This window comes from Rhizophagus irregularis, chromosome 21 (genome assembly GCF_026210795.1).
Source record: "Rhizophagus irregularis chromosome 21, complete sequence".
Classification (NCBI taxonomy): Eukaryota; Fungi; Glomeromycota; class Glomeromycetes; order Glomerales; family Glomeraceae; genus Rhizophagus; species Rhizophagus irregularis.
In genome coordinates, this window is record NC_089449.1 from 2008206 (window position 1) to 2035800 (window position 27595).

The following is a 27595-nucleotide window of genomic DNA, read 5'->3' on the forward strand; positions in this document are numbered from 1 at the left end:
TTGGTTGAAATGATTTTCTGCAGTTTTGACATTTTAACATTAGTTTTAACATTTCGCAAATACCAAAATATTTTCCAATAGTTTTAATGTTACTAATTAAAGTTTTGATGTTTTCCAAAATCACAAATGGGTTTTACCCAGTATAAGGTTGCTTGCCGAAATCAAGTAGTTTAGGCCAAGGCCGAAACTTTTTTAAAACCGAAAGTTTAGGCAATTAAAAGTAAATTTGCCGATATTATACAATGCCGAAACTTTTACCGAAAGGCCGAAATTTGGCCGAAATTATTGGCCAACATTAATACTATAATTCTGGCCGGAATAATGATCGACACGGAAATTTCCTTTTATGGATATTTGTGTAACCTTTGTGAAACCGATTTCTCCGATTTTACTGGGAAACAAAATTTCCTTTTTTTGGAAATTTGTGTAACGTCATGTGACACAATTTCATAATTTCGGCCGAATTTTAATTTTGGCCAAAATTAAGACCGAGTTTCGGCCTAATTTCAGCATTTTCGGCATTTGATTTGATTGGCCAAAACCTTTCAGAATTTCCTTTTTAGTTTCGGCAGGCAACCTTAACCCAGTATCCTTACTTCAGGTATTTGCCGCTCCTTTCTTTTTTGATCACGTGCTAAACGAGTCTCATTAGTCTCTTCAGCCACCTTATGCCGCTTTTTTTCCCGGTCACATTCTAGACGCGCCTTTCGTTTTTCATTGGACTCTTTAGCCACCTTACGCCGCTTTCTTTTCCAGTCACGTTCTAGATGCGCCTCACGTTCCTCATTGGATTCTTCAGTTACCTTACACCTTTTTCTTATGCGCGCGGTCACATGCCAAACATATCTCTTTCGTTTCAATTAGCACAAATCTTTAGTTCTCTTTATTATTCTTTTGAAATGATTTGAAAAATGTATTTTTCGTCTTAGCAAAAGAACAATGGCAGCCACTGGTCAGAATAGTCCATTTCGGCAAAATTTTAAATTGCCGAATGTTGGACGAAATTTAGTCTGACCTTAGCCAATCAGTACCAAAAAAATCGGCAACTAATTTTATAGGCGATTTGCACCGTAACGCCTGCCACTTGCAATTAGAAATTGGCAAAGTTTCGGAATTAGTTAAAAAAATCGGCTGTACATATCAATAAAATTCGAACCTGCCATGCAAATAAAATTCGTCATAAACAATCGACTATTCGTCTAAAAATCGATATTGATTTAAATTGCCGATTTGCAAAAATAAATAAAATCGACCATAATAATTTTGACGAAATTTAGCAAATTTAAGTTTTAAAACAGCGATTTTATTTCGATTGATTTACCAATTATTTTAATTAAATCGCAAAAATTTCCTACAAAAATAGTAAAAATTTCCTACGAAAATAATACGAAAATAATACTAAAATAATAAAAATTTCCTATGAAAATAATATGAAAATAATATTAAAATAATAAAATTTCTTACGAAAATAATACGAAAATAATACTAAAATAATAAAAATTTTCTACGAAAATAATATGAAAATAATACTAAAATAATAAAAATTTCCTACAAAAATAATATGAAAATAATACGAAAATAATAAAAATTTCCTACGAAAATAATATGAAAATAATACTAAAATAATAAAATTTCCTACGAAAATAATACGAAAATAATACTAAAATAATAAAAATTTCCTACGAAAATAATATGAAAATAATACTAAAATAATAAAAATTTCCTACGAAAATAATATGAAAATAATACGAAAATAATAAAAATTTCCTACGAAAATAATACGAAAATAATACTAAAATAATAAAATTTCCTACGAAAATAATACGAAAATGATAAAAAAATCCAATCCACAATTCCACAAAAAAACCCATAATTTTCAAAAAAAAAATCCAAAAAAAAACTGACAAATCAATTTAAAATTTGAAAAAAAGTTAGTATAACAAAAACTCAAAACAAAAATTAAAGTACAAATTTATACCATTTTTCTGTTTCATCTTCCGTTTCCGGCAATTTTTCCACTCCAATTGGTTCTGATTCTTCCATTCCCGTTGGTTCCGAATCTTCTATTACCTCTATTTCATCCATCTCCGCCGACACTTCCGCATCTTCCGCCATTATTAGATTATCCATCGTTTGAATCGGCGTCTCTGGCTCAGAAAAGTCGGTATCGGCCGGCGTATTCTGCTCCACATAGGTCCAATTTGGAGCACTTCGTGAATGATGAGAGATGATATTATATATCTCATCGTCATAATTTCGCGTTCGTATCAGTTGTGCAGATTGAAGAGAGAAAGCGTGTTGGTCCAAGATATTTCGTAATAAATCTATTAACTATTATTAGAAAAAAAATCAATCCTATTACAAAAAAAATAAAACAAATAAAAAATAAAAAATAAAAATACGACAAATAAGTTATCGAACCTCTTCAGATCTCCAAGACGGATTATAAACATTGATATGTCTTTTACCGTCTGGTTGCTCCTCATCCGATTCAGAATACTCTGGAGAGTGATATCGGTTGTCGCTTAAAACATTCAAAAGTTTTTTTCGATCATAATTCTCCAGTTTTTCGTCATTTTTGTCGAAAAGCGATTTTGCGCCTTTAACTCGTCGTGCTTTTTTCTATATTTAAAGTTTTGACGAATAATGAGATTTTTTTTTTTTGAAATAATAAAGAAATTATTTACTTCATTTAACCGATTGTTTCAATGTAGACAACGATTATCTTTGTCTAAAGTGCCGCGTTGTTTATATAACAAACGCACTCTGCGATGTTTATGTAAAGCGGCAAGCCAAGACTTGACTTGCCTGTATCGTGGAGTATACCTTGGCTTCATCGCTTCAATTAATCGAGGTATAATCTGTCAAAGAATTTTATCATTCGACTCATTGCTAAACTTTTCATCGTATATTAATTCTAGTTCAATCAGAAAAGTTTTTAGAATCGTCTTCATCTCGGCCTAAATTGAACAAAATATCGGTTTAGCGAGCGTTAAAAGCATACATTAAAAGAGGAATTTTGGACGAACCCTAGCCTCTTCTTCATCTACTTCCATTTCATCTTCAGAATCGCGCACAAGATTTTTTCCTTTCCTACGCTTTGTTGGTCATTGATCCTCTTCAAATTCGATATCTTGAAGGTCAGATGAATGTTGGTGACGCAAGCCATCATTTTCCTGACTAAGTATATTGTTATACGATTGTAATTGGCCAACATCTAGCCGTAGGTCACGCAACTCGCCATTTGCATTATCGAGTTGCCGATTTAATTCGTCGATTCTTCCCTGTAAGTAGGCATTTTCTTCTCATAGATCATACGTTTCTAAAAAAATGTTAAAGTCGACCAGAACTCTAAAATGAATACAAAAGTCAATTGTAGCTCACCATTTACATCTCTAGTCCAATTACTACTATAAGGTTCACGTATAATTGGCGTCGATTCTCTCCTATATGGTTCAGCGATGCGTACATTGCTCCTATACGGTTCGGCAGGACCCCGAACAATACATATAACACTGGGATCCAGTTTTGTATAAACTTATTATATAATTTTCCAATAAGTCATATGTTTGATTTTGTATAGCCTGTTAGTAATTTTTCGGTAAGTCAGATATGTATTTGTATAACAGTGATAATCTTTAAATCAAGTGAGATCTTTATTTTGTATAACGATACTTGTGTAAATAAATTATATATACGTATATAAAAAATTTTTCTTTAAAAAAATTTTAAAACTTTGTAAATTTACAAATTAGCACATATTAAATACTTTTGTCTCAGTTTTTATTACCTGTATTTTATGAAGATATAGGTATTTTATATAATTCATAATATATTTATTCCTAAATTTTTTCTTTTTACTTTCGTCAAACTTTGGAGTGTAATTTTACCACTTTAGCCAAATGAAATCGACTTTCTTTATTAAGAGAAAGTTGTTTAGCGATGCCAAAACTACTAGAATATAAATTTTCATAGTAATTGGAGTAATACTTATGGAGTACGCGCATATTTTCATAATTATATTAATTTTAAATTTGCTTTTTTCGTTTATTAATTTTGGAGCGTAATTACGGCATTTTAGTCAAATGAAATCGACTTCCATTATTAAGAGAAAATTGTTCGCGAAGGTCAGAACTACCTATACCTAAATTTTTATAGTAATCGGAGTAATTCTTATGGAATACGAGCAATTTTCGCACTCTCAATTTTTTTTCGATCACCCGATCAGTAACTTCAGAGCGTAATTTCGGCACCTTTATCAAATGAAATCGACTATCTTTATTAATTGAAAGTTGTTCAGCAGGGTCGAAACTACCTAGATTTAAATTTTCGTAATTATTAGTATAATACTTGTGGAAACATTTGTATTTTTCACAACAGTACTAATTTTTGAATAATGACAAGTAAGTTTTTTTAAAATTTTTCTTAAATTATGAATTTTTGAATTGATAAATCATTAGTGAAATAATAGTTACATAAAATTAATAAATAAAATAATTTTTGTTTTATATAAACTCAGATTTGAAATTGTATAATTTGTAGTAAAATTTGAACTTATATGATGATTTTGTATAAAGCTTTTAATAAAATTAAGTGTATAAAGTTATATTAAAATTTTTGACTTTAGATCTGAGTTATATATATAATGTTCGAGTCCTGGTTCGGCGGTGCGTACATTGCTCCTATACAGTTCGGTGGTGTGTGTAATGGGCGTTAATTCCCTATGTATATTGCTCCTATATGGTTCGGCTGTGCGTGTAATGGGCGTTAATTCCCTATGTACGGTTACATTACGAATCGGTAGTACCATCCTGCTTTGTTGCGAGTACAAGCTGGATGGTACCACTAAGCGAAATGGCCCATTATCTTCCGAAGCTTCTGGTATCGACGTTTGTTTTTAAGTTTTGGTAGAACTGGAACCAGAAGTTGCGGATTCTTGTATCGACGTTTGTTTTTGAGTTTTGGTAGTACCGGAACTGGAAGCTGCGGATTGTTGTTTCGACGCTTGTTTTTGAGTTTTGGTAGTACCGGAACCGGAAGCTGCGGATTCCTGTTTCGATGCTTGTTTTTGAGTTTTGGTAGAACTGGAACCGGAAGCTGCGGATTTCTGTATCAACGTTTGTTTTTGAGTTTTGGTAGAAACGGAACCGGAAGCTGCGGATTCCTGTATCGACGTTTGTTTTTGAGTTTTGGTAGTACCGGAACCGGAAGCTGCGGATTGTTGTTTCGACGCTTGTTTTTGAGTTTTGGTAGAATCGGAACTGGAAGCTGCGGATTGTTGTTTCGATATCGACGTTTGTTTGGGAGAATCAGAACTTACAAATTCCTGTGAAGAAGTTTGTTTGTGAGACTCTTGACGACTTTTTTCGACACTTTTTTTTTCCAGATCGTTTCATTCTTTATAGAGATTTTAATAAACAGAAGAATAGTAAAATTAGTAAATAAAGTAGAACTTTCTTTCAAAATGACGAAAAATATTGTTCGATTTATATAAAAGTTGATCAATATAAAAATGTATTGCAGATTTTATAAAAATTACGAGAATTGTTTATCGAAAAAATAAAATTATTTTTGCGAAAAAAATTTGATTGATGGAGCTTTATAAATTCAAAATAAGCTTTCCTGAAAAAAAGTTTATTTGATAAAAATAAAAACTGAAATTTGATTTATAAGTTAATTAATCGTTAAAAAAAGTCTAATCGAAATTAAACTTTTATTAAATCAATTACTAAAGGATCAATTTAACCGAAATATTCAAATTAATTAAAAAAATTTCTCATGATTGAAAATTTAATTAAATCGACTAAATCAAAATCTCGAAATTAAACTTTTATTAAATCAATTGCTAACGGATCAATTTAACCGAAATTTTCAAATTAAAAAAATTTCTTATGATTGAAAATTTAATTAAATCGACTAAATCAAAATCTCGAAATTAAACTTTTATTAAATCAATTGCTAACGGATCAATTTTAACCGAAATTTTCAAATTAAAAAAAAATTTCATAAAATTTTAATTTTCAAGAGAAAAATTGACTTCATTTGTCAAAATTTCGTTAAATTTTAAAGTACATATTAATTATAACCGATTCTTTATCAAATTTTATAAAACATGACGAGAAGAAGATCGATTAATCAAATTATGGGTTCGGAAAAAATAGCAAACTGACTATCTTCTAGAAGGTTTAGCAAAAAAAGAACCAAAGTCCCTTGTTATTGTGACAAATGTAATGGAAAACTGGTTGTAACCCGAACTAAAATGCTTCACGAAGCGGCGGAAAACACAACTGACTCGAATCTTAATAGTGGTTTGGCTTCATTGTTACTAATTAATCAAGAAGAGGATTCGACAATAACTTCGTTAGAAGAAAATCCGATAAATGAAGATATTTTGATATCTCCATTAAATGAAGAAATTTCGGTAATAACTCCTTTTGAAGAAGATTCGACAACAATTTCATTAAATGAAAAAGATAATTCGACAACTCCAGAATACAACGAAAACGAATATATTTTTTTACCTCGAAGCCGTACAAGAAGCTACGCAAATCGCCTACAAATTATGCTCGAACATTCAAAAACAGAAGATTTGAGCAATTCTGATTATGAACAACATACTGATACTTCTTCTTCTGATGGCAATGAGTCAGATGATGGAACTTTTGCCGATACTTTTGAAAATTATTCACCGCCAGATTTTAAGTCATATCAAGAGGAAGAAAAAACGACAATAGATGATAAATTTTCATGGATTTTATTGTGGATAATGACCTTTCGAAAAAAGTTCAATCTCCCTGAAACAGCGACCGAATCTCAACTAAAATTCATGAAAATAGTGTTAAAAGAAATCGGTGGAGATATTTACGATAGCTTTCCTGACTCTCTATATCTGGCAAGAATTCAACTTGGCCTGAAAGATCGTTTCCATAGTTTCGTGCTATGTCCGAAATGTCATAAATTATATAATAAGACAGACATGGACGAAATTCAAAAAAATGACAGTATCAGTATCATAAGATGCAGTCACGTCGAATTTCCAAATTCTGCGTCTCGAAGGACGAAATCGTGTCAAACGGTCTTGGCTGAGAGAGGTTAAAAAGCCAGAATTAATCCATCCATTTGTACCGATTCATCAACAATTGGAAGCTCTATATCGTCGGCCTCACTTTGAACTAAGCATTTCGACACGGTCAAATCGTCGACAATTCGATAACATACCGACCGATATATATGACGGTCAAATCTGGAAAACATTCAGAGAAACTGACGATGAAAATTCAGCCAAATTTTTCCGACCAGAAGTAGCCGATTCACATTTAGGACTAATGATAAACCTTGATTGGTTCCAGCCCTACGATGGTACATTTTATAGTATCGGGGTAATTTACGCGGCTATCTGTAATTTACCCCGTGACATTCGGTTCAAGCGCGAAAATTTGCTGGTTCTCGGTCTACTACCAGGACTGAATGAAGTAAGCTTGCACAAGATTAATCATTATATCGCTTTATTGTCAATGAATTGTAGTTACTATGGAAAGTAATAACTTTAAATCGAACATTTAAGTTGCCAAAACGGGAAAAATATTCGTGCAGCTTTAGTACTAATTTCGTGCGATATCCCTGCTGCTCAGAAAATATGCGGGCATATTTCAGCTTTGGTTTCTTGCCATCGGTGTATGAAACGAGCAAATTATGAAGACCACCAACATAATTTTGCAGGTATGGAGGATATGGAGAATTGGTTCATTACTCGCGATTCGACCGAACATCGTCGGAATGCTCTTGCATGGCGAAGTTGCAATTCCACCAATTCAAGAAAGAATTTCGTTAGTGAAAAAGGGGTTAGGTGGTCGGAGTTACTTCGATTGCCGTACTTTGACCCAATTCGTTTTATTATTGTAGATCCAACACTGGTCGAAATCATTTCTTTCAGCATTAATACCTTTCGTCAAAAGTTCGTCATCGTCATCACGTAATTCGTCACACATTCGGCTAATTACAAAATTCGGAAAAATTTCGGCATAAATCAACTGGTCGATTTTTGGTCGATTTTTGGTTGAGCTGTAACATAAAAAAAAACCATAAATCGACCAATACTTCTTTTTTATCGATTTTTATTAATAACAACGATCGACTTAAAACTTTTTTGACGATTTTTAACCGATTTTTTAATTAATTTTGATTAATATCAATAAATAATAATGACATATAAGTAAAATAAGAAAACACTGAAGTTAAAGATTCGTCAAATTTTATTGTAAATCAATTTATTCGTATTATTTATTATTAAATAACCAATTCCATAAAATTCGTTAAACAATTATTGTAAAGAAAAATTCTGTAGCTTTTAGTAAATTACCGAATGTGAAACTTGCGATTTAATGGATTTATCACTAAATATTCAGTTGCATTGCGGTTAGAAGAAATTTTATATTTAGCGGGCACAAATCGGCAAAGAATGTTGTGTACTGGAATAATACAATCCCTACTTTCAGGAAAAAAATCTGTTTTCCATAATTCAACATTGCATGTTTCCGTTTCTTCGGTATCATCAATACTAAAATGATACCGAATATTTGCTGTGTTTGCTGGTCGGTACCACCTAATAAAAGCCAAATAATGCTCAGTAGGTCCATTTGGCAAGTCAATTTCATGCTTGAAATAATACTGGACTTGTCCAGGATAACGATCGACTTCTCCATCAGTCGTTATGAATTTGGCTAATACATATGAACTTTTTATGTGTCGAAATGACAACGCGGAGCCAAACACCTCAGATCCAATACGACATCTCCCAAATTTATCCATTTTTACACGAATAGTTATCGCATCTTGCTCTATAGCATCAGATGGTTTTCGGAAATTATACATTTCATATGTAGCAATATAATAATCGATCATTAAATCGAGCATCAATTGTGATAATACTACATTTTCGGAAGTAGGTCTTAACATTTCACCAGGAAACGCTTCGCATCCAGTAACAGTAGATTCCTGGATATTTTTTGAATTTAGCCAAAACCTTTCCATTTCATCTGAAGCGAATTGGTCATTTTCTGATAGTGATCCAACGGTAGGATGATTTTCGAGTAATTCAAGACCTTTCATCTGAACGCTAGAAGTAATGATATCTCTGATTCGGTTATCATTCATTAATCGACGCATTAGTTCTGGTTCAATTTTTCTGTTACTGTTCGGTAATGATCCTAAGGGTTGTATTTAAAAGAAAATTTAAAACCAATAATAATAATAATAATAATAATAATAATAATAATAATAATAATAATAATAATAATAATAATAATAAAGGCCAGTGTATCTTACCGAGTATTCCATTCATGCGTTCGAATGAAAAACACCAGAACGCATACAATGGGCTGAAATCATGACAACATTCGGACAAATAAAGCGAGAGATGTAGATTCAGCGTAATTTTATTCCTGCCGTATTGTACCTCAATGAGCTTTATTATTTTAACAAGTCGTCTATGGGCTTCCTGCAACATGTCGGATTCTATAATCTGACTTACCAATATCGAACAAATTCTGACAAAATGAGTCAGAATTTTTCTATCTTTAGCTGAGAGATGGTCCCAAAGCGATACTGTGGCATAAATTGTGAAAAAATTTCACCACTGGTCAGCAGTGAAGTTAGAAAATCCTTCCCTGCAGTCGATTTTGCCAGGAATTCGACCCAAATCGACCGGAACTTGAAATCGATTCATTTGTTTTTGAACTTCATTGAGCATACTTGAAGTTAAGATTCCCTGATCGACCCAAATTCGCTTCACAATCCATTTTGCAATGCCTAAAAATAGATAGTGCATTGGATCAACGATAGTGAAACGAATTGGGTCGAAATAAGGCAAGCGAAGTAGTTCTGACCATCTTACTCCAGTCTGTTTAACGAATCTCTTTCTTGATGCGTCCGAATTACACCGTCGCCAGCCAAGTGCGTTTTGGAGATGTTCGTTTGAATCCCTGGCAACAAACCAATCCTCCATATCTCCCATTCCAGCAAAATTATGCTGATGATTTTCATAATTTGCCTTTTTCTGGCATCGGTGGCAAGAAACCAATGCAGAAACGTGCCCACAAATTTTTCTCGCAGCGGGTATATCGCACGATACCATTATCAACGCAGCACAAATTTTTTTTCCTAACTGATGCTCGTATGTTCGATTTAGAATAATCCCTTCCCAGAGTGATGTCAGCTCATTAACGATTGGTGCAGGTAATGATTAATTTTATGTAGACTCACTTCGTTCGGACCTGGTAGCATTCCAAGGAGCAGCAAGTTTTCTCGCTTAAATCGTATGTTATGCGGCAAATTACAGATAACTGCATAAATGGCTCCGGTACTATGATTAGTTCCATCGAATGGCTGAAACCAGTCAACATTCAACATGAGGCCAAGATGCAAGTCGGCAACCTTATTTCAGAAAAAATTTAACGAATCATCGTTGTTTGTATCTTTGAATTCTTTCCATATTCGTCCATCATAAATATCGGATAAAATATTATCCGAATTTGATCGATTTGCCCAATGTCAGAGGGATTTCTCAAATTCAGGTCAACAAAACATATCAGAAAGTTGTTGTCGAAATCCAGCAAATGGGTATATTGATTCGGCTTGAACTCTTGAAACATCGATTTGTCGTAATAAAGGTGTGTCGCAAGTGCGTGTACCTCGGTGAGACGAGTTTGGGAACTCGATATAGTGGCATTTCATAACCGATAAACTCTCGTTTTGACAAAAGTTTTCTACATCCTGTTTATTATAGAGTTTGTGGCATTTTGTACATGGAACAAATCTCTGAAATCAGTCTTTTAGGCCAAGTACTTTTTTCGCTAGGTAAAGAGAATCTGGAAAAGTTCTAAAATTTTCACCACCGATTTCGTTTAGAACTATTTTCATGAACTTTATTAAAGATTCGGTTGCCGTTTCTGGGATATTGTATGTTATACGGTAGTTCATTATCCACAATAAAATCCATGAAAATTTATCGTCGATCGGATTTTCTTCGGCATCCATGTTGGCTTGATACGGAGGAGGTGAATAATCTTCAAAAATTTCGTTGTAAGATTCATTATTTGATTCGCTACCCAAAGACATTTCAGTGTTTTGTTCGCTAGTATTATATACGTCCGATTCGATATTCAAACTTGTTGATTGAGGCATAGGATGGCTTGTATATCTTACACGCCTCCGAGGTAAAAAAGAATAATTAACATCTATGTCCCCGGGTATTTGTAACTAGAGCTCCGCACGGGTAAGGGTCAATTCGAGTGACCCGTCGGGTTGACTGAAATATTCAGGTCAGGTTGTCAAATTCGTGACCCGGTATCAGGTCGGGTTACAGGTTTGACCCGACCCGATTGACCTGTTAACCCGAATACTTTAGCTCAAAAAAAATGTTTCTACTCTGAAACGGCGTTTTTTCATGTTACCTTATGAAAAAAATGCCGTTTCGGCATTGTTTTTTATAAACAAATACGCCGAAATGGCGTTTTTCATTTTATTTTATGGAAAAATGCCGTTTCGGCATTTTTTTCACTTCTTTTATGAAAAAAATTGCCAAAATGGCGTTTTTTCATTTTATTTTATGGAAAAATGCCGTTTCGGCATTTTTTTTCACTTCTTTTATGAAAAAAAATCGCCAAAACGGCGTTTTTTCATATTATTTTATGGAAAAATGCCGTTTTGGCATTTTTTTTCACTTTTATAAAAAAATCGCCAAAGCGGCTTTTTTCATATTATTTTATGGAAAAATGCCGAAACGGCATTTTTTCCCACTTCTTTTATAAAAAAAATCGCCAAAACGGCATTTTTTCGCTATTATTTAATGGAAAAATCTTAAAAAAAGCCAAACGCATTTTTTCGGCTTTCTTATGAAAAAATCGCAAAGCGGCATTTTTTTCACTTCTTTTATGAAAACATCGCCAAAGCGGCATTTTTTCATTTATCTTATGGAAAAATGCCGTTTTGGCATTTTTTTTCACTTCTTTTATGAAAAAAATCGCCAAAACGGCGTTTTTTCATATTATTTTATAGAAAAATGACCTGAATACTTTCAGGTCAGACGGGTCAGGTCGGGTCAGAGCAGGTTACCCGACCCAACCCGACCTGATAAAAATTTTTCAGTTCGGGTCAGACAAATTACCCAACCCGACCCGACCCGTGTGGAGCTCTATTTGTAACCTTTGACTTTCGGTGTATCCCCCGAAATCCGACCCTGATGTCGAAGTCTGATGAACGTCAACATTTACTTAAGGTAATTCAATATTTTCGGTAATGTCTTGTTCACTAGTTTCTTGAATTATTGAAAGAGCTTCGTCCTCACTTGATTCGTCTTCATTCGAATCATTCGTTTCACCTCCTGTCTCGTGTAAAAGCTTTGTTCGTTCCAATACCAATTTTCCATTACAATTATTGCAATAACAAGGAACTTTCTTCCTTTTGCGAGGTTTTTGGAACGAACGTCTACGTTCATTTTTTTTTTGATTGCCAAGAATGCTTGAAACCGATCTCCTTCTTGTTATTTTCAATTGACGAGTTTTGAAGTTAATCGCTTCAATAAATCAAATAATCGTTTAAAACTTTACTACAATTTGTAAAAATTTAACGTCAATTCGATTAATTAATTAATTTAACTGCGGTCGTACTAAATCGAATATTTTGATATCAATTCGATAAATTAAATTGGTTAAAATTTGCAAAAATATATTGTACTTGATAAATCATTTTTAATTAATTGATTTAACTGCGATCGTACTAAATCGAATATTTTGATATCAATTCGATAAATTAAATCGACTAAAATTTGCAAAAGTATATTGTACTTGATAAATCATTTTTAATTAATTAATTAATTTAACTGCGGTCGTACTAAATTGAATATTTTGATATCAATTCGATAAATTAAATCGGTTAAAATTTGCAAAAGTATATTGTACTCGATAAATCATTTTTAATTAATTAATTGATTTAACTGCGGTCGTACTAAATCAAATATTTTGATATCAATTCGATAAATTAAATCGACTAAAATTTGCAAAGTATATTGTACTTGATAAATCATTTTTGTTGAAAAATTAAAATTGATGATCATTTCGGTTCGGAAGACACGATAAATAAACTTTTATTTATCAAATCAGCTTGTGAAAGTTTGTCAAAAGCTTAATAATAAACTTATAAATTCTATAAAAACTCGTCTGATCATTAACTCGTACGTTCTCTTTCTCTTTTCTTCTCATCTCATTGAAATTTAAGATAATTTTATTTCATTTTCATAATAACTGGTAATTTGTAACTTTCGACCATATGATATATAATTACTTTTGATTTGCAATTTCCTATTTTAACCGTAAGAAAATTTATTGATATATAGAAATGAGCCGAAACAAGAAAAAATCGTCAAATAAAAGAAAACTTCACAAAGCATCTAAGAAAGTGAACTGGGACCGAACTTCAACTACTCCTAATACCGGACAAACTTCAACTACTCCTAGTACCGGACAAACTTCAACTACTCCTAATACCGGACAAACTTCAACTACTCCTAATACCGGACAAACTTCTACCCCAAAAAAAAGTTGATATATTGATTGTTTTACGTTATTCCGTTCCGTTATTCAAAGGTGTATCATTTATACTTACTATACCAAAAAAATTAATTAATACAGAAACGAATCAATACGAAAAATCCGCAGCAAAAAATAAAACACCTGATGAAGAAATCGTCGAAGTGGATCGTGGAATGACTTCAACTACTCCTAATACCGGACAAACTTCTACCCCCAAAAAAAGTCGATATATTGATTGTTTTGCGTTATTCTGTTCCGTTATTCAAAGGTGTATCATATATACTTACTATATCAAAAAAAATTTATTAATACAGAAACGAATCAATACGAAAAATCCGCAGCAAAAAATAAACCATCCGATAAAGAAATCGTCGAAGTGGATCGTGGACAAACTTCAACTACTCCTAATACCGGACAAACTTCTACCCCCCAAAAAAAGTCGATATATTGATTGTTTTGCGTTATTCCGTTCCGTTATTCAAAGGTGTACTTACTATATCAAAAAAATTTATTAATACAGAAACGAATCAATACGAAAAATCCGCAGCAAATAGAGACGAACTGTCCGATGAAGTAGAAATCGTCGAAGTGGCTCGTGAAAAAACGTCAACTACTCCTGCTACTGGCCAAGTTTACCAAAAAAATTATCGAGATCCATTTGTCCTTGATATAAGTCAAGTTCTAATGGAATCTTGTCAAAAGTCAAAAACAAGTCAAGATCTGGAAGAATCCCATACCGATAAAGAAATGGCCAGTGCGCATTTTCCAAAAAGTTCTTTTGAACATACCAGAACTATTAAACCACGAAAATTGTCTTTATCTCAAATGCCGCACAGGGATTCCTTATCACGAGAGTTTTTACCATATGATTTTTCTTCGAGTTCCGTTGAACCATCAGAATCATTGGCGTATAGATACAATAATAGTGATTATGAAAAGTTGAAGAGAGGTAATGAACTGTGACACATTTTAATGTACTTAACGAATTTTTATCAAATATTTTACGTTATTTAGAACATAGTCGGCTCCATGACGAGCATGTTTATTTACAAGGCAGAATGTGCGAGGTCTATAGAGAGATAATCATGTATTTTTCAGAAAGATTTTCCGAATTTTTCGGAAAACTACATGATTTTTTGTTGGTTGATTTTCCCAGTGAGAATAGTGGCTTGAAGGTGGCTTATACATAGATGTTCATATGGAATATTATTTACTGCGTACAAAAATGTGACAATATTAACTAATGCATTAATATATATGCTTTCGTTTATGCCATAAACTTAAGGAACACGAATGTTTAATTACTGTAAAAGGATTTATCACTAAACTTTAAATGTTCTATTACTGTAAAAGGATTTATTACTAAATTTTAAATGTTCTATTACCATAAAAATATAACTCTTACTTCTTTTTATATAGATAGACACTTTATTTCTTCGCTTTTTCACCAATAAAAAAAAAACTTTTTTACTCGTTTTACCTAATAAAACAAAGAAACATCTTTTATCTTGTCTTTTTGTCACAGCAAAATATAAAAACATCTTTTTACATAATTTTTTCCACGTTTTCAACATACTTTTTACGTGTTTACAAAATTTTTATAAACAAAAATGAACTCAACTACAGCAAAAAACGTTTTGTACGATATTTTTGATTTTTTTTGTGGAAATAATATTACGCTTAATGATATCATTACATATGGTAATCAATTTGATCTTAATAACATTTTATTACCGACTAATTTTAGAACAATTTATGAAGAGTGGGATTACAATAGAAGAGATGATGAGGCAATGAAACTAATTCCTGAAAAATATGCAGATTATGTTTGTATTAGATCTACCGCAGATGGAAATTGCTTTTTTAATAGCGCCTCATTGATTGTCTATGGGCATGAAGAAAATCATATACAATTACGTTTAGCTGTAATGATTGAATTAATGGCTAATGCAGATTATTATTTGCAACAAAAAATTTTTGAACAAGATGTACTTTATCGAGATGAAGCGTTAAATACAAATATGGAAAAAGTTGATATGTTTAAAAAAACTCAGGAATACATTGCTGAATTAAAATTAATGTGCAAGCCACATTCTTGGTGTTCAATGGTTGCGTTTTTGGTTTAGCATCAGTATTGCATAGACCAGTAGAATCTCTTTTTCCAAATACTGGAAGTGAATTTATGAATCGGATTTATAATTGTGTTATAATGCCAAGACAAAATCCACATTACTATCCGCCATGTATTATTATGTGGAGTTCTCTTTCTGCAACAAGTTTTCAAAATAGCGGTAAATCTAATCATTTTGTACCGGTATTTAAGAAAAAATCATCATATTACGATTCAAATTTACCACAATTTTTGGAAAAAACTATTCCTAAAGATCTACTATCATCATCTTTTCAGGACAATTATATTAATTTAGCAGTTGATGAAGTAGAATCTAATAATAATAATAATATAATTACAGATGAAGTAGAATTTAATAATAATAATAATATAATTACAGATGAATTAGAATCTAATAATAATATAATTACAGAAAATGAAAATTATGACGAAGTTCAAAATAATATAATTGGATTATTTATGGGCGTTGACAATAAATATATTCCCAATATTGATAAATTAGATGGTTATTTAATTTATCCGGAGGCTAAGGATTTTCAATTTACAATATCACAAGAAAAAGCGTCATCTTTATTTATATATAATATTGAAAACTGTAATTATCATTGGAGGCCTTGGCAAATTAGTAATTATTATTTAGTTGAATTACTTAAAGGACAGTCTGAGTTTCCACCACAAATTTCAATTTCTGTTCTAAAAACATCTGAAACAAATAAAAATTTGATTAAATACTGCTATTGTGGAGGATGTGATAAAAAAAATCAAACATTATTCAGAATAATCATTAATAATATTGATTTAATTCAATCAAAAGAGTTTGTTAAAATTAATGTAATATATTCAACAAATAAAAGGCAATGTAGACATTTAGATGGAAAAATTTTTGGTCAATGTCGAGGATATGCTAGACAAGTATTATCGAGATCAGTAGAATTTAAATCCCCCCGACAGATGAGAAAAAAAATACTATCAAACGTTAAAAATGAAGTTCGTTATACTGGCAATCGTCAAGGTATACCATCAGCTCATTCAGCTCGAACAATTTATTCTGAAAAAGAAAAAAATGAATCGGGTTACAATTTATGTGAACGGTTACATGCAGCCATAGGAGATATAAATGGCAAAGAAAAGGATGATTATATTAAGATTAATGGAGCTGATTTAGTTAACAAACGTCGATTATGGGGTTTTATTCAAGAACCAATTCAAACACAACCTTTATCAGTCATGATATTTAATGAAGCAGGAATCACATATTATCATTATAATGTAAATAATAATCCTGGAATTTTTTTGGATTATACAGGTCAATTAGTAAAACCTGTACCTCAATATCTTACACCATTAAATAATTCGAACAACAAAAGAATTTTAAATGCTTTTTTCACGATGCCATCAAATGAAAATTCTTCAGATGCACCGCCAGTAGATGTATTTGAGTTAGTAACAAATGATTTATCTTCAAAGAACCTTCAAAGATATCTACACATATATAGACAAAAGGAATTAGAATTGTTTAATTCCAATTCAGTACCTTTTTTAATTAATACAGATTGTGCACGAAACTTACTAGTGGCTATATTAGAAGTGTATAATAATGAAAGTGTAGATCAATATATTACTAGAATCATGAATACTATAATAAATAAAGAAGAATTTGATAATTCGAAGGTGCTAATTGGTTGGTGCTTTGGTCATGCTATTAGAGCTATACGCCATCATGTTAGATCTAAAAAATTCATGATTGAATCAGGCTATGACCGAGAAATTATATCAAAATTTGCTATGCGAATTTGGAATGCCGTTAGAGTAAAAGAAAATATTCTGGATGCCGAAAAAGAAATTGAAAAATGGGAATGGGTTATGAATCAAAAATATTTGAAATTAATAAACAAAGATATAAAATTAGCTGGAAGAAAAATATTAACTGAAAATTTTGATGTAACTGTTATACCAGATTTATTAATACACATGGATTCAGATTGCTTTGATTTAAGTAGTAGTATAGGAGAGAATATTTATAATAATCCAATGTGTATTTCCAACCTATTAAATCAAGAACAAGAGAATTTGTGGACCTATAGATTGGATAATAATATTTTGTTAAAAATTTTATGCGATGAAAACAAAAATTTTAGGCTTTTAGTTCCGCAATTGGGCATCACGGTTGATGCACAGTTATCTCCATTTGATAGTATTAAAAATCCATTTTATAGTTTAAATTTAATAAACTATTTGGATAAAGTATGGTGGAAAACTATAGTTTTATGGAGTAATTTGGTGCCTGCAATAAAAAATAGAACAAGGAGAACTACCGCAACAGTAGAGGTTGAAAATCATATTGTTAAAAATTTAGATATAGGTAAAAAAAATTTACCAATTGATCAATATCTTTATGTGAGAACTCAAACACTAAAATCAACTCAAAATCTCATTGCGGAGACATTGATGCGAAATAGGTAATCACTTTATTTGGATTTGTTTATACCACGATAATTACAATCATACAATAATTAATATGTATTTTTTAATTTAGCAAAATTCATAAAACAAGTAATGATTTATACGAACAATGGCAGCCAAAAAAGAAAAAAGTATTTTCAAAAGAAGAAATCAATATTATTAATGATTTTAAAACTGTAATGGAATACCGAAAAGGTCTTGATGCTCCAAGCCAATCCAGAATAGCTCGTGAAATAAGGGAAATCTCAACTGTCCAAATTGGATTTAATCAATCAATGGTTTCTCGTATACTCAATAATGTTGATATTCCCAAATGTGATAAAACATTAACTGCAATTATTAAATGGATTAATTTAGAGCTGGAAAAACGAGAAAAAAATAGTAATAGTGATAAATAAAGACAAAGGGGCTTGTCAATGAAGGTAATAAGAATATAAAGGCAAGAACAAATATAAAAGTTTTGATAAATAAAATTTTTTGATCACCCGAGGATGTTCAGGTTGGCTGTGTTTTATTAAATTTAACAACGTACTAAATAATGGAAGGTACATGCATTAAATACAACAGCCGCTAAAACAACTAATATTACTAGCTATTAGAAGAATCCACGTTAAGACCCCAGATACCCCAGATAAATATAAATTTATTGTATGAAATATTGTATATGAAAATAACGGTAATTTCCCAAACATGCCACCAATATGTTTCTTTAACAAAAAATATTTACTATATTACTAAAAATACAAAATCTAAAATCTGTGTTTAAGGAAGAAATAGACAGCCAATATTTCTAAAGAATAAAGAAAAAAAATTGTCAATTTTAACGGAAGAAACTAAAGGAAAACCTCAGACATTCACAATAAACCTTTTTCTAAAAAAAAAATAGTAAAATAAAATATATTAATTTTCGTTAAAGAAAAGAGTACCATTATGAATCTACCTAAGAAAAGTAAGAAATCCTTTCAAAATCTACAATAGAACTGCGAAGTTGTTAGTGTTATTATTGACGCGGTACGGTGGTATTTTACATAAACTAGTAGCCACCTTCAAGCCACTATTCTCACTGGGAAAATCAACCAACAAAAAATCGTGTAGTTTTCCGAAAAATTCGGAAAATCTTTCTGAAAAATACATGATTATTATAGAGAGTTAAAAGAAATTAAAGGCGAATTAAATGAACTTCGGCAAGATTATATCAAATTACATTCCCATAATAAGTATATCAATCACGAAAATGAAGTTCTTCGAGCCGAGATTAATAATCTCAAATCACAAATATCGAGCCAAGATGATGCCGATGTCGAATCGTCGGAAAGTGAAAGTAACGACAACGATAATAGACCTGGCAAAAAAAGAAAAGTCGCGAGACGTAAAATTGATCAATCAGATGACGATTCTGAAACTGACGAAGAAAATGCTAGAGTTCGTTAGAGATTGACAGATTTTGCATTTTACACGATTTGAATATCCTTCTTACGAATCTTTTATAAATTATTATAGACTGAAATGAAGGTAATATTAAAAACGATGCCTCCCGAATTAACGTTAAGATACGACGAAAAATTTACAAACGAGACAAACGCGGACATTTTACGACAATTAATACCACGATTGATTGTTTCCATGAAGCCTCGATTTAGTCCTTCGTATAAGCAGATAAACGATTGGTTAGCTGCCTTACACAAGCATCGTAGAGCACGACTTTTATATGTTGAGCAAGGTGTAATTGATAAAGATAACAGAAGACTGCATAAAAACAACAGATTGAGCGAGGTAGAATCTGTCTTTTTACTGTCATTTCGAAATTGATACTAAACATTCGTTATATTTCAGAAAAAATCGCGTAGAGTCAAGGGTGCTATTTCCCTTTTTAAACGTAATAATGATCGAGTAAAGGATTATGATAAGACAGAGGTCCTAAACATTCTGAAAGATACTCGCTACCATTCACCTGAAGACTCAGAAACGGATAAAGAACAACCGGATGGTAAAAGAAAAATTATCGTTTATAACCTTAGTTGGCGTTCCGATGAGGTATAATAATCTTTTTTTTATCGTATTTTATTAAAAACATCAACTAATTTTATTTATTTTAATGACTTTATGACTTTACAGCTTATCAATTTTCTCCGAAACGTCTTGGATACTCACGTATTTTCTCTACAGACGGCGCAATTAACGAGAGGGAGAAACTATGATGACGAAAGCTATTGTATTACCTCACGACACCCTAAAAATGCTCCAGAATGGGCATACAAAACTCAAAATACGCCCGTCGATACGGATTTTTCTGGTCCTGATACTCCGGCTGAAAATCGTGAATTGCAGTCACAAACTGATGATAATACTCAAACCGAACATAATGATTGATTAATTTTATCATTTTATGATAGATTTATTGCGAAATATTAATTTCTTATTATTGACTGCTTTTTGGTAATAAATTTAATAAATTTTATTAAAATAAATATATAATTAATTGTTTTGATTTATTATTGAATAAAATCGGTTATTATTATTATGAATAAACTAAATCTGGCATTTCAAAAGAAATAAATTAGTAATCTTTCGTAAATGTGTTTCGAGATCGATTTGTGTACATTTTATAACTAAAAGTTTGACGAATAGTTTTGTTTCCGAATTTTGCTGATAATAACGAATTTTTGCCGATTTGTGATTGCCAAGTGGCAGGCGAACTGTGCAAATCGTCCATAATAATTTTGACGATTTTTTTGGCAACGATCGGCCAAAGTTAGATCAACTTTCGTCCAACATTCGTCAATTTGAAATCTGGACGAAATGGATTATTCTAACCAGTGCAATGCACTGCTTATTCTTAGGAATTGCGAGGTGGATAATGAAGAGGATTTGGATCGACAAGGGTGTTTTAACCCCGAACGATCTAAAGAAGATTCAAGAAAAAATAAATCAATTCAAAATACCAGCTGATTTGGGACGAATTCCCGGAAATATTGAGCGCGGAGAAGGGTTTTTAAACTATACAGCCGATCAGTGGCGAATTTTCTTTATGATCTATGCAACTACCTCATTGTGGGAACATTTACCGTTAAAAGATTGAAAAATCTTGACACATTTCGTTAGAGTTTGTTCTATTTTAGTAAGCCGAATTTTAGAAATTGAATTAATGAAAGAAGCTCATGAGAGGTTAATTAAAATAATTAAGCTTATTGAAGTACACTATGGAAGAGTAAAAATTACGCCTAATCTTCACCTTTCGCTCCATTTGTGTGATTGTTCAAATGATTTTGGTCCATTATATGCATTTTAGTGTTTTTCATTTAAGCGTATGAATGGAATACTCGGTAAGATATTCTTTTTTTTTACTTTTTTTACTTTATTCGGATGTTTACATTGTTAGTCTTATTTTTAATAATTTTTAAGGCTCGTTGCCAACAAGTAATAGACAAATTGAACTGGAAATAATGCGTCGGATAATGAATGATAATCGAATTGGAGATATCATTAGTTCTGACATTTAAACGAAAGGTTTAGAATTGCTTGAAGATCAACCCACAACTGGTTCAATATTGGATGCTAAAAACATACAGGAATCGACTATTACTGGATGCGAGCTGTTTTCTGGAGAAATGCTGAAGCCTAGTTCCGAAGCAATAATGACCGAATCAATGCTCGAACTGATGGTTGCTTTTTATAATGCTTCTTATATCGAAATGTACAACCAGCAGATGAAATTATCCAAGATTCTATAACAATTCGAGTAAAGATAAATCAATTTGGAAGATGCCGAATTGGTTCTGAAGTATTTGGCTTCGCAATGTCAGTTTGACATACAAAAAGCTTGTATGTCCTAGCCAAATTTATAACTAGTGATGGGGAAGTCGACAGTTATCCTGGACAAATTCAATACTTCTTCAAACATACAGTCGACTTGCCAAATGGACAAATGGAATATAATTTGGCATATATTCGTTGGTATCGACCAGCTAGTATGAGTGAAAGTCGATATTATTTTCATATTGATGATGAAGACGTCAAGTTGTGGAAATCTGAATTTTATGATGAAAGCTGCGATTGTATTATTCCTATACATAATATCCTTTGTCGATTTATACCATCAAAATATTGAATTTCTACTCGGAGTAATGCTATTGAATATTTGGCGATTAATCCAATTAATCGCAAACTCCAAATTCGTTAATAATTAAGTGTTTTTAGTAAAAATCGGCCGAATTATTATTATTTTTTTTAAAAAAAAAAAATTTCATAATTACTTGTCGAGAGACACGTTTATTAGACGAAATTTCATTTTTACAAAATTTTTACGAAATTTCCAAATAAAGATTCTTTTGTAGTATTTTTATTATAATTTCTTGACGAAAGACGAGTTGAAATTCATTTTTACAATTAAAATTTTTCGTTAATGATTATGCACTGAATATAAACAATGTAAACAAGTATAAATTCGAATTAAAAAAAAACATATTTTTTTGATTTTTTCCATTTGGCAAAAATGTGTCGATTTATATGACCAATCGGCAAAATTTTACTGAACGATCTCAAGTAATCATTTTTCGTATAACAATCAGTATAAGTCGATTTTTCACCAAAAGACTGAACGAGGTTTCGTTTAACAATCAGTATCAGTCGATTTGTGATTGATTTTACTGATTTTTACCATTGGTCAAAAAATGTGACGAATCACATGACCAATCGGCAAAATTTATGCCGAAAGCTCTTAACAGTCGAAAGTTTTGATTTCGATCAGTGAGCATTAGGTTTGACATTATTTCCTTACCATATTAAAATTAGACATTGCAAAAGTTTTAATAAAAGATTTAATAATTGAACAAATTTATCAATGGATTACAAGATTATAGATATTGCGAAATAATTATCAAATATGTATGCGAAAGTATTTGCAATTTGACGCGAGTGAAAAAAGTGATTTCCTGTCACGTGTAAGGTTGCTTGCTGAAACCTAGGGGTTTAGGCAAGATGGCGTTTCGCCGAAAAGCGAAATTCTGCCAAAACTATATTAAAGTTATATTAAAAAACTGGTGAAACTTTGGAGAAAGGCGAAACTGCCGAAACTTATTATAAATGTCGAAACTGTTAAAACTCTGCCAAAATTATAATAAATCTATAGTAAAATTTTGACGAAACTAATCGTAGGATTTTGAAGAGGTTTAGACAAGCAACCTTAGTCACGTGATTTGCAAATTGTACTTTGACGATCTGTCATTTTTTGATTAAAATTTATACTTGTAATAATTTTAACAATCTTAAATTATTTTTATACTATATAGACAATAAAACAAATAACAGTAATGATTAATTAATTATAAATTTTATTAATAATATATATTATATTTAAAAAACATTTCATGAGTGGTGACCAATTGATCATTTATACAATGTAAATTAGTTACTATTAAGCATATTAAGCGACGGACCCTCAACAGTTTCCGTTTTCCTAGTACTAATAGAGGAGCAAAATTTAGAAGTATCAACTGGAATTGAATTAAGTTCAGATAATCCAGACAAATTTTGAAATCGATAGAGAAGTTTCTGATACAATCAGTTAAGCTTCCAAGCATATTACCAACACGATTGATACTATTTTTAATTTTTCAAATATTGAGAATGAGAATATTAATGATCAAAATTATCAACAACAAATTATTTCAACTTTAAATAATACTACAAGAATCTTTCAACAACTTACTCCACATGGTATGGTATTATATTAGCTTTTAACAATATATTATTATTAAGTATTAATATAATTAATAATTTTGAAAAGATTTTTCTATTAATAGATATCTTTTTCCAATAGGAGAACTGGATTATTCAACTATGATTGCATTACAAAAATGTCATGAAGTATATAATTCAAGGCCAGTTGAAAGACAAAATCATACACATGCAATCAGTCACGAACAAACAAACACTATTAATCCAAATAAGGCTAGTCATATAATTTCACATTTTACAAATAATAATAATCCTGAAATGCGATTTATAAAACAACGTGAAAAGCGATGAAAAGAAAATTGGAAAACAATGACAGCTAATCTTGCAAATTTACAACAAAATGAATTATCAAAACGGAAATGCATTAATAAAGTTGCAAGTAAAAGTAAGTATAATAAATTTTAAACATAATATATTAAATTTATATAATTTATTAATAATTTATTATTTAATGCAGTTATGTGTATTGAGTCAGCAAATATTACTCAAGATTTTCCATTGCAGCAAAATGATTATGTAATTGTACTATATGGAACAAAAATTTGTATTGGCAAGGTAATAGCAATGTATTATGAAGGTTATGGTAACCATTGTTATAATATATATATATATATAGCCAAAATGCAGTCCCTCAAATTGAAGATTTATCCTATATTTCATTGCAAATTTATTTACCAATTTATCTCAATATTTTTGCAAGTCAAACTGTGAAAGGTTATATACTATTTATTCATCTGAAACAAGCAAAAAAAAAATTTTTTTTTTCGAAAAACAGCCATCTTTAGATATTCAGTTTGTTAGTTACTATAATAATAATTCCTATTGTCATTTAGAAGTTCAATTATTTTTGTGGACATGTATTATAATTTATATTTCCTTGTTTATATAATGTATAAAAATATTTTTTAAAATAAATATTTGTTACAATTGTTCTCATAATATTATATATCATATTAAATCAAATGGGTTAATAATTGGTGATAGTTCGTTAATATTAACAGGAGTAGCATGAAATATTTTTAATTATTTTAATCGTGATACTGTTAAAAATAGTATTATTAATATGATATAATAAAGTAATGATTATAAACAGTGTTTATTTTTCACTGTGCGACATGTGCGTAATGCAAATGATCAGAATTTTGTGCACACCTTTTTTAGAAAGGATGTGCAGTATGTGCACAAAAAATTTTGAAATATCCTTATATGATTGGGTGCATATATGTTATAGTGCCTATTATAGTAGTATAGCCATACCACTTTGCCGCACAATAAGACTCAATAAATTGTGCACCATCTAAGGTTGCTTGTCTAAACCTCTTCAAAATCCTACGATTAGTTTCGTCAAAATTTTACTATAGATTTATTATAGTTTCGGCAGAGTTTCGGCAGTTTCGGCATTTATAATAAGTTTCGGCAGTTTCGCCTTTCTCCAAAGTTTCGCCAGTTTTTTAATATAACTTTAATATAGTTTCGGCAGAATTTCGCTTTTCGGCAAAACGCCATCTTGCCTAAACCCCTAGGTTTCGGCAAGCAACCTTAGCACCATCCGCACAGTAACTTTTATCGAAAAATTAACACTAATCATAAATAAGAAATTAAAATTTTTTTTTAATAAGTCACAAAATAAATTGCTTAGTAGCATGAAAAAATTTAAAGTCATAATAAGAGTTTGCTTAGCAACATTGAAAATAGTTTGCTTATTGATCTTAATAAATTTTAAAAATTTCATCTGACCTATATATATATTGTTCAGGGTCTTGGTAGGACCTGGAAAACTTCTAATAGGGGTTACCGCCAAACATGATTCGAGGCTATAATTAATTTTCAAAAAGGTCACTGCCAAATTAATTAGTAAAAGTCACGTGTTGGTTCGCAACAATAAGAATTTTTTTGTGAAAATCTTTCCTTTCTTGGTCCTATTACTAGTGCTCCTAACAGATCGGTTCAGACCGGATTTAGCTTAAATCTGATCTGATCTGATTTTTATTTTAATAGATCTGATCTGATCCGAATCTGATCAGATCTGGTTCAATTTGATCCGAATCTGGTTCAGATCCATTTGAATCCGATTTGAATCTGATCTGAATCTGGTTCGGATCTGGTCCTTGTACTAAAAAAAGGAAAGGGAACGTTAATTACTTTCCTTAAAGTAAAAAAAAATAAAAATAAAAATAAAAAAACGAACTTACCATAGTTCGTTCTTTTAAATCCTGGTCGTTCAGCTTCGTCTCGCGTCCAGGTTTCCTAAAAATAAAAGAAAGGGAACGTTAATTACGTTCCCTTAAGTAAAAATAAAAAAAAAACCTAAAAAAAGAAACGAACTTACCAAAGTTCGTTCTTTTTTTTTAAATCCTGGTCGTTAACGTCTTAACGACTTCGTTCGTCCGGTTTCCTAAAAAAAAAGAAAGGGAACGTTAATTACGTTCCCTTAAGTAAAAATAAAAAAAAACTTAAAAAAAGAAAACGAACTTACCATAGTTCGTTCTTTTAAATCCTGGTCGTTAATGGCTTCGTCCACGTCCAGGTTTCCTAAAAAAAAAGAAAGGGAACGTTAATTACGTTCCCTTAAGTAAATTAAAAAAAAAAACTTAAAAAAAGAAACGAACTTACCATAGTTCGTTCTTTTTTTAAATTCTGGTCGTTAATGGCTTCGTCCACGTCCAGGTTTCCTAAAAAAAAAGAAAGGGAACGTTAATTACATTCCCTTAAGTAAATTAAAAAAAAAAACTTAAAAAAGAAACGAACTTACCATAGTTCGTTCTTTTTTTAAATCCTGGTCGTTAACGACTTCGTCCACGTCCAGGTTTCCTAAAAAAAGAAAGGGAACGTTAATTACGTTCCCCTTAAGTAAAAAATAAAAAAAAAACTTAAAAAAAGAAACGAACTTACCATACTTCGTTCTTTTTTAAATCCCATAAATCCGCACGGCTTCATTCCACGTCCAAAATAGGTTTCCTAAAAAAAAGAAAGGAAACGTTAATTACGTTCCCTTAAGTAAAAATAAAAAAAAAACTTAAAAAAAGAAACGAACTTACCATAGTTCGTTCTTTTAAATCCAAATCTGACCCGAATCGCTTCGTCCACGTCCAGGTTTCCTAAAAAAGAAAGGGAACGTTAATTACGTTAAGTAAAAATAAAAAAAAAAACTTAAAAAAAGAAATGAACTTACCATAGTTCGTTCTTTTTTTAAATCCTGGTCGTTAATGGCTTCGTTCACGTCCAGGTTTCCTAAAAAAAGAAAGGGAACGTTAATTACGTTCCTTAAGTAAAAATAAAAAAAAAACTTAAAAAAAGAACGAACTCACCATAGGTTCGTTCTTTTTTTTTAAATCCTGGTCGTTAGGCTTCGTTCGTCCAGGCTTCCTAATAAAAAAGAAGGGAACCGTTAATTAAGTTCCCTCAAGTAAAAATAACAAAAAAAAAGAAACGAACTTATCTAGTTCGTTCTTTTAAATCTTGGTCGTCCGGCGTCCGTTCGTCCAGGAAAGGGTTTTTAAAAAAAAAATCTGATCCGAAATCTGTTCAGATCGGATCAGATTTTCTCGTGTTTGATCTGATCTGATCTGAATCTGATCGGATCAGATTTTTTTTAAATCCGATCTGATCTACGGATCAAAATTTTGAAAACCGAACCGATCTGGCTCGGATTAAATCTGCGGATCCCAGATCAGATCGG

General features: G+C 31.2%; 5 protein-coding genes across 5 annotated transcripts; 3 read left to right on the top strand and 2 right to left on the bottom strand.

The window, feature by feature from the left end:
- Positions 1 to 4897: 4897 nt before the first annotated feature.
- Positions 4898 to 5396, bottom strand: OCT59_013882 (uncharacterized protein; the record flags this gene model as incomplete). The annotated part of the gene is made up of 2 exons (XM_066141809.1): positions 4898 to 5268; positions 5321 to 5396. 2 exons carry the CDS (start codon positions 5394 to 5396, stop codon positions 4898 to 4900), a joined length of 447 nt encoding a protein of 148 aa, XP_066001904.1.
- Positions 5397 to 12269: 6873 nt separating this feature from the next.
- Positions 12270 to 13081, bottom strand: OCT59_013883 (uncharacterized protein; the record flags this gene model as incomplete). Its single annotated transcript, XM_066141811.1, has 3 exons — positions 12270 to 12571; positions 12733 to 12841; positions 13004 to 13081. 3 exons carry the CDS (start codon positions 13079 to 13081, stop codon positions 12270 to 12272), a joined length of 489 nt encoding a protein of 162 aa, XP_066001905.1.
- Positions 13082 to 13392: 311 nt separating this feature from the next.
- On the top strand, positions 13393 to 14776 carry OCT59_013884 (uncharacterized protein; the record flags this gene model as incomplete). Its single annotated transcript, XM_066141812.1, has 4 exons — positions 13393 to 13594; positions 13686 to 13856; positions 14071 to 14535; positions 14601 to 14776. The coding sequence occupies 4 exons, from the start codon at positions 13393 to 13395 to the stop codon at positions 14774 to 14776; spliced, it is 1014 nt and encodes a 337-aa protein (XP_066001906.1).
- A 420-nt stretch (positions 14777 to 15196) lies between these two features.
- On the top strand, positions 15197 to 15712 carry OCT59_013885 (uncharacterized protein; the record flags this gene model as incomplete). The annotated part of the gene is made up of 1 exon (XM_066141813.1): positions 15197 to 15712. The coding sequence occupies one exon, from the start codon at positions 15197 to 15199 to the stop codon at positions 15710 to 15712; it is 516 nt and encodes a 171-aa protein (XP_066001907.1).
- Positions 15713 to 15795: 83 nt separating this feature from the next.
- Positions 15796 to 18578, top strand: OCT59_013886 (uncharacterized protein; the record flags this gene model as incomplete). The annotated part of the gene is made up of 2 exons (XM_066141814.1): positions 15796 to 18176; positions 18254 to 18578. 2 exons carry the CDS (start codon positions 15796 to 15798, stop codon positions 18576 to 18578), a joined length of 2706 nt encoding a protein of 901 aa, XP_066001908.1.
- Between the last annotated feature and the right edge of the window lie 9017 nt (positions 18579 to 27595).